This window comes from Ranitomeya variabilis, chromosome 3 (genome assembly GCF_051348905.1).
Source record: "Ranitomeya variabilis isolate aRanVar5 chromosome 3, aRanVar5.hap1, whole genome shotgun sequence".
In the NCBI taxonomy this organism is placed as follows: Eukaryota; Metazoa; Chordata; class Amphibia; order Anura; family Dendrobatidae; genus Ranitomeya; species Ranitomeya variabilis.
In genome coordinates, this window is record NC_135234.1 from 193,383,638 (window position 1) to 193,396,572 (window position 12,935).

Genomic DNA, 12,935 nt, shown 5'->3' on the forward strand with positions numbered 1-12,935 from the left:
ATGGCCTTCTTTCAGAGGATATGAATGATAACACCAAAACTTTTTCTCCACTCATGGTTAGTGGTTGGACGAAGCCATTTATTATCAAACTACTGTGTTTTCTTTTTTTAAACTAAATCATAATGACAACCCAAAACATCTAAATAACCCTGATCAAAAGTTCACATACCCTGGTGATTTTGGCATGCACAGAAGTTGACACAAATGAATGGCTACTAAAGGTAACATCCTCACCTGTGACCTGTTTGCTTGTAATCAGTGTGTGTGCATAAAATCTGAGTGAGTTTCTGGGATCCAGACAGACTCTTGCATCTTTCATCCATCCACTGATGTTTCTGGATTGTGAGTCATGGGGAAAGCAAAAGAATTGTCAATGAATCTATGGGAAAAGGTAGTTGAACTATATAAAACAGGAAAGGGATACAAAAAGATATCCAAGGAATTGGTTATGCCAGCCAGCAATGTTCAAACTGTGATTACCAAGTGGAAAATTAGGGGCTCTGTAAAAACAAAACCTCTGTCAGGTAGATCAACAAAAATGTCATCCACAACTGCCGGGAAAATGGTTTGGGATGCAAAGAAAAACCAGCAAATAACATCAGCTGAAATACAGGACTCTCTAAAAACTAGCAGTGGGGCTGTTTCAAGATGTACAATAATGAGGCACTTGAAGAAAAATGGGCTGCATGGTCGAGTCGCCAGAAGAAAGCCATTACTGCAAAAATGCCACAAAGTATCTCACCTTCAATACGCAAAACAGCACAGAGACAAGCCTCTAAACTTCGGGAACAAGGTAATTTGGAGTGATGAGACCAAAATTGAACATTTTGGCCATAGCCATAAACATTACATTTGGAGACAGGTCAACACGGCCTATAATGAAAGGAACACTATTCCTACTGTAAAGCACGGAGGTTGATCGCTGATCTTTTGGGAATGTGTGAGCTACAAAGACACTGGAAACTTGGTCAAAGTTGAAGAAAAGATGAAAGCAGCTTGTTATCAGAAAATACTGAAGGCAAATTTGCACTCATCACCTGGAACCAGCGCAAGGGACGTACTTGGACGTTCCAACATGACAACGATCCAAAACACAAGGTCAAGTTGACCTGTCATTGGCTACAGCAGAACAAAGTGAAGGTTCTGAAGTGGCCATCTCAGTCTCCTGACCTCAATATCATTAAGCTACTCTGTGGAGATCTCAAGCGTGCAGTTCATGCTAGACAGCCCAGGAATTTTCAGGAACTGGAGGCTTTTTACAAAGAAGAAGAAGAAGGTTGGGCAGCTTTACCATCTGAGAAAATAAAGAACCTCATCCACAACTACCACAAAAGACTTCAGGCTGTCATTGATGTTAGAGGGGGCAATACATGGTATTAAGAAATGAGGTATGTGAACTTTTGACCAGGGTCATTTGGATGTTTTGTGTTGTTATTATGATTTAAAAAGAGAAAACACAATAGTTTGACAATAAATGGCTTCACCCAACCACTAACCGTGAGTGGTGAAAAAGTTTTAGTGTTATCATTCATGTTCTCTGAAAAAAGGCCAAGAAAGCAAACATTCTGCCAGGGTGGGTAAACTTTTGAACACAACTGTATATATATACAGCTCTGGCAAAAATTTAGAGACCACTGCAAAATTTTCAGTTTGTCTGATTTTTCTCTTTATAGGTATATTTTTGAGCAAAATGTAAATTCTTCTTTTATTCTATAAACTATTGACAACATGTCTCCGAAGTTCCAAGCAATATATTTTGTATTTATTTTCTGAAAATGAGAAATGGTCAAAATATAAAAAAAATGCATTGCTTGCAGACATCAAATAATGCAACAAAAGCAAGTTAATAATCATTTAGAAACAACAATACTAATTTTTTAACTCAGGAAGAGTTTAGAACTCAATATTTTGAGGAACAACCATGATTTTTAATCACCGCTTTCATGCGTCTTGGCATACTTTCCACCAGTCTTTCACACTGCTTTTGGGTGACCTTATGCCACTCTTGGTACAAAAATGTAAGCAGTTCTTCTTTGTTTGATGGCTTGTGACTATCCATCTTCCTCTTGATTACATTCCAGAGGTTTTCAATGGGGTTCAGGCCTGGAGATTGAGCTGGCCATGACAGAGATTTGATGTGGTGGTTCTTCATCCACAACTTGATTGATCTAGCTGTGTGTCATGGAGCATTGTCTTGCTGGAGAGAACAATCCTCAGAGTTGGGGAACTTTGCCTGAGCAGAAGGAATCAACTGTTTTTCCAGGATAACCTTGTATGCAATTTGATTCATATGTCCTTTGCAAAGAACAACCAGCCCAATTCCAGCCTTGCTGAAGCATCCCCAGATCATCACCGATCCTCCACCAAATATCACAGTGGGTGCAAGACACTGTGGCTTGTACGCCTCTCCAGGTCTCCATCTAACCATTAGATGACCCGGTGTTGGGCAAAGCTGAAAATTAGACTCATCAGAGATTACCTTATTCCAGTCCTCTATGGTCCAATCCTTATGGTCTTTGGCAAACTTCAGCCTGGCTGTTATGATCCCAATGGCAGAGGATCTCAGAGATTACAGCAAAGTCTGCAAACATAAATACCAGCTCATAGGGAAGTGGTAACTAGGCTGACCATATACCTGATCCTAGCACAAACAACTAACAGTAGCCGGGGAACGTGCCTACGTTGATTCTAGACGTCTCGCGCCAGCCGGAGAACTAATTAGCCCTATCAGGGAAAATAAGACCTCTCTTGCCTCCAGAGAAAAGACCCCAAAGTTATAATACAAGCCCCCAACAAATAATAACGGTGAGGTAAGAAGAAAAGACAAACGTAAGAATGAACTAGATTTTAGCAAAGAGAGGCCCACTGACTAATAGCAGAAGATAGGAAGATGACTTATATGGTCAGCAAAAAACCCTGCAAAATATCCACGCTGAATATCCAAGAACCCCCGAACCGACTAACGGTGAGGGGGGAGAATATCAGCCCCCTAGAGCTTCCAGCGATATCAGGAATCACATTTTGTACAAGCTGGACAAAAATATGAACAATGCAAATAAACAAAAATAAGAAAGCAGGACTTAGCTTATCTTGCAAAGAACCAGGACCTGAAGACAGGAGCAAACAGAAATGAACTGATTACAATGATGCCAGGCACTGGACTGAGAATCCAGGAAGTTTAAATAGCAACACCCCAGGCCTAACGAACCAGGTGAGTACCAACCTGGGAAAAGACAATCCAAGTGCCAAACCACTAGTGACCACAAGAGGGAGCCAAGAAGTATAGTTCACAACAGTACCCCCCCTTTAAGGAGGGGTCACCGAACCCTCACCAAGACCACCAGGGCGATCAGGATGAGCAGCGTGGAAGGCACAAACCAAATCGGCCGCATGAACATCAGAGGCGACCACCCAGGAATTATCCTCCTGACCATAGCCCTTCCATTTGACCAAATACTGAAGCCTCCGTCTAGAGACACGAGAATCAAAGATCTTCTCCACCACGTACTCCAACTCGCCCTCAACCAACACCAGAGCAGGAGGCTCAACAGCAGGAACCACAGGCACAACGTACCGCCGCAACAAAGACCTATGGAACACGTTGTGAATGGCAAACGACACCGGAAGATCCAAACGAAAAGAAACCGGGTTAAGAACTTCCAAAATTTTATAAGGCCAATAAAGCGAGGCTTAAACTTAGGAGAGGAAACCTTCAGAGGGACATACCGAGAAGACAACCAAACCAATTCCCCAACACGAAGTCGGGGACCCACACCGCGGCGGCGGTTGGCAAAACACTGGGCCTTCTCCTGTGACAACTTCAAGTTGTCCACCACATGATTCCAAATCCGCTGCAACCTATCCACCACGGAATCCACCCCAGGACAGTCAGAAGACTCAACATGACCCGAGGAGAAACAAGGATGAAAACCAGAGTTGCAGAAGAATGGTGAAACCAAAGTAGCGGAACTAGCCCGATTATTAAGGGCAAACTCAGCCAATGGCAAGAAGGTCACCCAATCATCCTGGTCCGCAGAAACAAAACATCTCAAATAAGCCTCCAGTGTCTGATTAGTTCGCTCCGTTTGGCCATTAGTCTGAGGATGAAAGGCAGATGAAAACGACAAATCAATGCCCATTTTAGCACAAAAAGATCGCCAGAATCTGGACACAAACTGGGATCCTCTGTCGGACACGATATTCTCAGGAATGCCGTGTAAACGAACCACATTCTGAAAAAACAAAGGAACCAGATCGGAAGAGGAAGGCAACTTAGGCAAGGGCACCAAATGGACCATCTTGGAAAAACGATCACACACCACCCAGATGACAGACATTCCTTGAGACACCGGAAGATCAGAAATGAAATCCATGGAAATGTGTGTCCAAGGCCTCTTCTGGACGGGCAAGGGCAAAAGCAACCCGCTAGCACGAGAACAACAAGGCTTAGCCCGAGCACAAGTCCCACAGGACTGCACAAATGACCGCACATCCCGTGACAAGAAAGGCCACCAAAAGGACCTAGCCACCAAATCTCGGGTACCAAAAATTCCCGGATGCCCTGCCAACACCGAGGAATGAACCTCGGAAATAACTCTGCTGGTCCACTTATCAGGAACAAACAGTCTGTCGGGTGGACAAGAGTCAGGTCTACCAGCCTGAAATCTCTGCAACATATGTCGCAAATCAGGAGATATGGCCGACACGATTACTCCCTCTTTAAGAATACCAGCTGGCTCCGAGACTCCAGGATACTCAGGAACTTCCTACCCTGTTATGGCGTTTGTGGATTCAGGTGCTGCCCTGAGTCTTATGGACTTGTCGTTTGCCAAGCGCTGTGGTTTTGTCCTGGAGCCTTTAAAAGTTCCTATTCCTCTCAGAGGAATTGATGCTACGCCACTGGCGGAAAATAAACCGCAGTATTGGACACAAGTGACCATGTGCATGACTCCTGAACATCGGGAGGTGATTCGTTTTCTTGTTCTGCATAAAATGAATGATTTGGTCATTTTAGGTCTGCCATGGTTACAGACCCATAATCCAGTTTTGGATTGGAAGGCTATGTCTGTGTCGAGTTGGGGTTGTCAGGGAATTCATTGCGATTCTCCGCCGGTGTCTATTGCTTCTTCTACTCCTTCAGAAGTTCCTGAGTATTTGTGTGACTATCAGGATGTATTCAGTGAGTCCAGGTCCAGTGCTCTTCCTCCTCATAGGGACTGTGACTGCGCTATAGATTTGATTCCTGGCAGTAAATTTCCTAAGGGACGATTATTTAATTTGTCTGTACCCGAGCAAGGCCTGGCATACTGTTATGATCCCAATGGCAGAGGATCTCAGAGATTACAGCAAAGTCTGCAAACATAAATACCAGCTCATAGGGAAGTGGTAACTAGGCTGACCATATACCTGATCCTAGCACAAACAACTAACAGTAGCCGGGGAACGTGCCTATGTTGATTCTAGACGTCTCGCGCCAGCCGGAGAACTAATTAGCCCTATCAGGGAAAATAAGACCTCTCTTGCCTCCAGAGAAAAGACCCCAAAGTTATAATACAAGCCCCCAACAAATAATAACGGTGAGGTAAGAAGAAAAGACAAACGTAAGAATGAACTAGATTTTAGCAAAGAGAGGCCCACTGACTAATAGCAGAAGATAGGAAGATGACTTATATGGTCAGCAAAAAACCCTGCAAAATATCCACGCTGAATATCCAAGAACCCCCGAACCGACTAACGGTGAGGGGGGAGAATATCAGCCCCCTAGAGCTTCCAGCGATATCAGGAATCACATTTTGTACAAGCTGGACAAAAGTATGAACAATGCAAATAAACAAAAATAAGAAAGCAGGACTTAGCTTATCTTGCAAAGAACCAGGACCTGAAGACAGGAGCAAACAGAAATGAACTGATTACAACGATGCCAGGCGCTGGACTGAGAATCCAGGAAGTTTAAATAGCAACACCCCAGGCCTAACGAACCAGGTGAGTACCAACCTGGGAAAAGACAATCCAAGTGCCAAACCACTAGTGACCACAAGAGGGAGCCAAGAAGTATAGTTCACAACACCTGGCTCTCCTTTGCTTCTCATTGATGAAAGGATTTTTTCTACCTTTACATGACTTAAGTCCTGTCTCTATAAGCCTGTTATGAACTGTTCTTGCCGTGCACTTCACCCCAGCTGCCATTTGCCATTCCTTTTGTAGGTCACTTGATATCATCTGGCAGTTGCTGAGTGACATTCGAATAAGATGATGGTTATTCCGGTCAGTGGAGAGTCGTTTTCGCCCTCTGCCGGTCTGTAGCTTTGTTGTCCCCAATGTCTGCTGCTTGACCATGTTGTAATGGACTGCCACCTTAGATATGTTCAGGATGGAGGCAACATGACACTCACTGTGCCCTTTGCTAGTAAAGCCAGAATTGAACCCTTCTTTTCCTCACTCAAGACTTTTCTTTTCAACTCCTTTAGCATGGTTAAAAGTTATTTTTTCATTCATATTACTTTTGGGACATTAATAGCACTTGTTTTGCCATCCAGCTTGTCCTATTGCAAGAGGATTGTGAACACCACAGCAGTGTTTTTTATACTTTCCTTCGTTAAATAAGATTTGGCTCAGGTGATCACCTAATCAGGAGCACATTAAATAGAATGAGTTGTACTCTGGTTAGAATTCAACTGACACTGGAATAGAATGGCTGTCAGACATGTATATATACATACATATATATTTATGTATTGTAGGCAACATAAAGGAAAACAATTATTCAGGATAATCATAAAAAAGTTAGTGGAGGTTGGCTTTCGAGGTCACGTTTCCCAATTATGGTAATCCCTGCAAGGAGGTGTCTCAAGATGTATGACATACTAATATCCAATGTAATTAATGGGTGCATACAGTGGCATGCAATGGTTCAGACATTCCTAGGAAAAATTATTGTTATTGTGAACAGTTAAGCAAGTTGAAGATGAAATGATCAATAAAAGGCCTCAAGTTAGATGATACATTTCCTTTGTATCTTAGGAAAAAAATGTAATGTCATGTTTAACATTTTAAAAATTACAAAAAAGGAAAATGGGCCGATGCAAAGGTTTTGGCACCCTGCATGGTTAGTACATAGTAGCACCCTTTTTGGAAAGTATACCAGCTTTTTGTAGATAGCAATGAGTCTTTTAATTCTTGTTTGAGGGATTTTCATCCATTCTTCCTTAGAAAATTCTTCCAGTTCTGTGAGATTCCTGGGTTGCATTGCAGGCACTGCTATTTTGAGTTCTAGCCATAGATTTTCAATGATGTTCAGATCAGGGGACTGTGAGGGCCATTGTAAAACCTTCAGCTTGCATCTAATGAGGTAGTCTATTGTGGATTTTGACATGTGTTTAGGATCATTATCCATTTGTAGAAGCCATACTCCTTTCTACTTCAGCTTTTTTTTTTAGATGGCACTATGTTTGCATTAAGAATTTGTTAAAATGTCATTTAATCCATTCTTTCCTCTACCCGACAAATGTTCCCAGTGCCATCGGTGGCAACACAACTCCAAAGCATGATTGATCCACCCCCATGCTTAATGGTTGGTTTCCTGAAATTCTGTGCCCTTTTATCTCCACACATACCTTTGATCATTGTGGCAAAGAATTCTAATTTAACCTCATCGGTCCACAGGACTTGTTTCCAAAATGCATCAGGCTTGTTTAGATGTTCTTATGCATACTTCTGATGTCGAATTTTATGGTGAAGACGCAGGAGAGGTTTTCTTCTGATGACTCTTCCATATTTGGGACTCTTGCCATATTTGTACAGGTGTCTCTAAACTGTAGAACAATGTACCACAATTTCAGAGTCTGCCCAGTCTTTCTGAAGGTCTTTTGCAGTCAAGCAGAGGTTCTTATTTGCCTCTGTAATAATCCTATGAGCAGATCACACAGAAATTTTGCTTGATCTTTCAGACCTTATCTTGACCTCTACTGTTCCTGTTAACTGCCATTTCTTAATTTAATTTGAAGCTGAGAAAAGGGCAACTTGAAAATGCTTTGCTATCTTCTTATAGTCTTCTGCTGCTTTTTGGGCATTCGCCAATTTCATTTTCAGAGTGATGGGCAGCTGCTTAGAAGAAACCATGGCGGCTGTTTGTTTGCACAAGGTTAGAGGGGTCTGAATTTTAATAAAGCTGGAAAAATTGCATCACCTGGCCTTTCCTAACGATGATAGTGAACAATTCATAACCCTAACAAGCTAAATAAGATCTGAAACCTTGGTCAAAGTCAGAGGCGTAGCTAGGGTTTTGGTTCAGCGGGGCGAAGCTTCTGAGTGGGCCCCTAACCAGGTAACCTTGATTACAACTCGGGACGTGCCCTAATACTGGAGGAGAACCTCAGCAGATGACCGCACTATTACTGAAGATAATCTCTATACAAAGACCAATATGGATAATACCACCATATGGTCAGTGGTAGATACCAGCCCTACAGAACATAGATCACAGCACAGTTACAGATGGTGACTTACCGCTGACGTTCTTTATGATGGAATCGTTCACTTTTCCCATCTAGAGCAGAACGACATGACAGCTTCTCCAGCCAGGACTCGGCTGCAGAGAAAACAACAAAGACACATTTCACTTCTCACATTCCAGCCCCATCACCCTCTATTCCCAACCTGCACAAACTCCTCATCCTACTGATACCCCAATACTGAGCCGCTGCTGCCGTATGTGTCCCTATTACTGCCCCTGATACCCCAATACTGAGCCACTTCTGCCGTATGTGTCCCTATTACTGCCCCTGATACCCCAATACTGAGCCGCTGCTGCTATATGTGTCCCTATTACTGCCCCTGATACCCCAATACTGAGCCGCTGCTGCCATATGTGTCCCTATTACTGCCCCTGATACCCCAATACTGAGCCGCTGCTGCCATATATGTCCCTATTACTGCCCCTGATACCCCAATATTGAGCCGCTGCTGCCGTATGTGTCCTTATTACTGCACCTGATACCCCAATACTGAGCCGCTGCTGCTGTATGTGTCCCTATTACTGCCCGATACCCCAATACTGAGTCGCTGCTGCCGTATGTGTCCCTATTACTGCACCCGCTATGTGGTACACTGTGCCTTCCAAATTCTAAAGCACCCCTCTATAATATAGTAATGCTGGGCACAAGTGCCCTAGAAAACAGTGCCCATATTTTGTCCGCTAGAAAGTAATATTGCCATGTGTACCCCTTTGACAGTTACAGTAACCTGAGTTCCCATATAACAATAAGTGCCCACTTTACATTTAATAATGTCCCGAGTCTCCCCCCTGTACAGCTCCCCATATACACAGCATGATGCTCTCTTATGCACAGTATAATGCCCCTCACTGTATAGTACTACACACACAGTATACTGACCCCTTAGTAGCCTCCAAACTGTTTGATGGCTCCAACACTGTAATCCCCACACTGTATGATGCCCCTCTAGATAGCCTCTTTATAGTATAATGCACCAGATACTCCTCAATATAGTATAATGTACCAGATTGTCCTCAATATAGTATAATGTACCAGATAGTCCTCAATATAGTATAATGCACTCCCCATAGACAGACTCTATATTTTATAATGCACTCCCCATAGGCAGACTCTGCAGTATAAGACAGCACCCCATAGGCAGACTCTTAAGTATAAGGTAGCACCCTGCAGGCAGACCCTGTAGTATAAGGTAGCACCCCTATAGGCTGACCCTGTACTATAAGGCAGCACCCCCATAGGCAGACCCTGTACTATAAGGCAGACCCCCCATAGGCAGACCCTGTAGTATTAGGCAGACACCCCCATAGGCAGACCCTGTAGTATAAGGTAGACCCCCCACAGGCAGACCCCATAGTATTAGGCAGACCCCGCATAGGCAGACCCTGTAATATTAGGCAGACCTCCCCCATAGGCAGACCCTGTAGCATTAGGCAGACCCCCCTTAGGCAGACCCTTTAGTATTATGCAGACCCCCATAGGCAGATCCTGTAGCATTAGGCAGACTACCCATAGGCAGACCCTGTAGTATTAGGCAGACCCCGCATAGGCAGACCCTGCAGTATAAGGCAGACCCCCATAGGCAGACCCTGTAGTATTAGGAAGACCCCCATAGGCAGACCCTGCAGCATTAGGCAGACCCCCCATAAGCAGACCCTGTAGTATTAGGCAGACCCCCCATAGGCAGATCCTGTATTATAAGGCAGCACCCCTTAAAAAAAAAATAAATACTCACCTCTCTTCTTCCTGGTTCCTGCGCTGCTCTGAGCTCCCGCTTGTCTCCTGACAGCGGGCACCAGGCAGTGACGTCATTGCCCCCCCCTTTTAGCGTCACCGACGTCAGATGCTGACAGGGGATGATGGGGGAAGGAGTGCAGCGCAGCGCTCCTTTCCTTATCATTGCGGTCAGCTGTATTGGCTAAATGCCGGTACAGCTGACCCTGCAATGACAGGCGGGGGCCTACTGCTGGCACCGGGTCCCCGGCCTGCTCAGGGGCCCCATAGTGGCTGAGCAGGGAGATCGATTCTCTCTGCTCTGCCGCAGAAGGTAACTGTATCGGCGCGCTGCGTGGCATCTGCCCATCTGTCCATTTTCCTTTTTGTAATGTAAAAAACGACTATATATATATATATATATATATATATATATATATATATATATTTTTTAATTTTTTTATTTATTTTTTTTTTTTTTTGCTTAACATAGAAAGGAAACATGTCATTTTTTACTTTAGACCTTTTAGAGATCATTTAGTCTTTAACTTGCTTAACTGTTCAGAATTATAGTAATTTTCAACAGGGATGCCCAAACGTTTACATGCAACTACATATATGTAAAACTGGATGCTGGCAGCTTTTTAGTCGGAGCTAGGGCTTGTCTAAATTTAACATGAATCTTTAAACTCTATACAAGCAAGGATGTATACGAAAAGAATGCAAGTGAAAAATGTATCTAAGACCTAGAGATAAGAATTTCCCTTTCCTTCCAGCAGATGTCATCAATAACCCTTCTTTAACAAATCAGTATTTTCATCCAGAAAAATTATGCTGACCATGATATATATATAATATTTATTGCCATAAGTGGATGGGTAGACGAAGCCTAGTTGAATGTCCACAATGGTCACCAGATCTTATCCAGATGAACTTTTTCTTTTGGGGAGTTATCATAGATTAGATATATTCAAGAAAATCATATGCAGCTAATAACATGATTGTAATTGAATTATTACTTAAACTGTATACCTACTTTTATTTACCAAGCCTAAATTTTATTTTCAGAAAATGACAAAACATCTAAGAAAAGAAATGGGTTTACAGTATACATAGTATATAAAAGCGCCACTCATCACACTGTAACCCTATAAGCAGTCAGTTTGGGCCATAGACGAACATGGCTGAATACGATGCTTGGCTTTCTATATACGGTAAGTCCCATTCCAAGTGAGTGGAGCAATTCATGCACATTACCATTTACAGAGGAGACTATGCACTGTTTCTCATGATCGGTGGGGGCCAAACTACTGGACTCCAAATGGTCATATACTGTATTTATCATCCGTCCACAGGTAGTTAGTGGAAATCACACCTTTCAAGTTTACTTAATATGCTCTATTGGTATGCTATAGAAATATAAAGTTTACCTTCACCTTGGTCTCCTTCTGTTCTACTGATTTCTCCCATATTTGTTGATCATATGCTCCAATCTGCAGAAAAGATTACACGGTGAGAGGTGTTCGTAGTGATATTTTTAGTATGCAGACCTATATGTCTATATTATTATCGACTGCAAAGCTATGTGTGTGGTCTTGGTCTGTATTTCACGGTCCATGTACGGACAACAATCCACGGTTTGACTTCATGCCTCCTGATCCGAACTAATAACTTCATATACAGGTGCTTCTCACAAAATTAGAATATCATCAAAATGTTTATTTATTTCAGTTCCTCATTACAAAAAGTGAAACTCGTACATTATATAGAGTCATTACAAACAGAATGATCTATTTTCTGTAAGCCATAGTCATCAATATTAACAGAAATAAACCCTTGAAATAGATCACTCTGTTTGTAATGACTCTATATGATATATGAGTTTTACTTTTTGTTTTGGAGAACTGGATTAAATTAACTTTTTGAGGATATTTTAATTTTGTGAGAAACACCTGTATGCCTGTGAGGAGACAGTCCAGGGATTGAGGTCTGTAAATGGACATGTGACGTAGCGTTATCCTGCGTTCACAACTATTCCTATAGTCCCCTACTTATTGTTATGTGGCTGAATGTAAGTATCAGATTGCACACAGTTGTAGGTTACAGCTATGGAGATACAAAGGTCTTCATATTAGCTGAAGAGTGAAGACACAAAACAAAATATTTTTAGAGTAAATGTTTATTAATTTTTTTACATTTTACAAGTATTTTAAATACCTGCAGATTGGTGGGATCAGGATTATATACCCTCATCAATAGGTCAAATAGGATGGCAGAGAAGTGTACGGGAGGCAGTAGAATACAATAAAAAGTAAACATTTTTTCTTTCTAGAGAACAGAATGTGCACAAATGGAATCTGACTAAGCGTGTACGGCAGTGTATGTGAGCTAGTAGCGTAGCTACCGGTGGGGCAGAGGGGGCAGTCGCCCAGGGCCCTGTGCTTTGAGGGGGCCCACCCGGAGCTACGCTACTGTAACTGTATCGGCGCGCAAAGCATTTAGCCGATACAGCTGATCGCATTGATGGGAGAAGGAGCGCTATGCAGCATCTGATGTCACCGATGCAGACACCAACAGGGCGCGTGATTACGTCACTAGCCGGCGCCCACTGTCAGGAGATGAGCGGGCGCTCAGAGCTGTGGAGGAAGAGAGGTGAGTATTTATTTATTTATTTATTTTTTATGGGTGCTGCCTTATACTACAGGGTCTGCC

At 42.8% G+C, this 12,935-nt stretch overlaps 1 protein-coding gene across 2 annotated transcripts in view; it reads right to left on the reverse strand.

The window, feature by feature from the left end:
• PHTF1 (putative homeodomain transcription factor 1) overlaps positions 1-12,935 on the reverse strand; it is a 255,671-nt gene that overhangs the window by 220,313 nt on the left and 22,423 nt on the right. The window contains exon 3 of one of the 2 annotated variants that reach the window (XM_077294934.1): positions 11,660-11,716. In XM_077294934.1, coding sequence (XP_077151049.1) covers positions 11,660-11,716 — 57 coding nt within the window. Of the gene's footprint in view, positions 1-11,653; positions 11,717-12,935 lie in introns of both variants that reach the window. The other variant, XM_077294933.1, reaches the window with a different exon arrangement.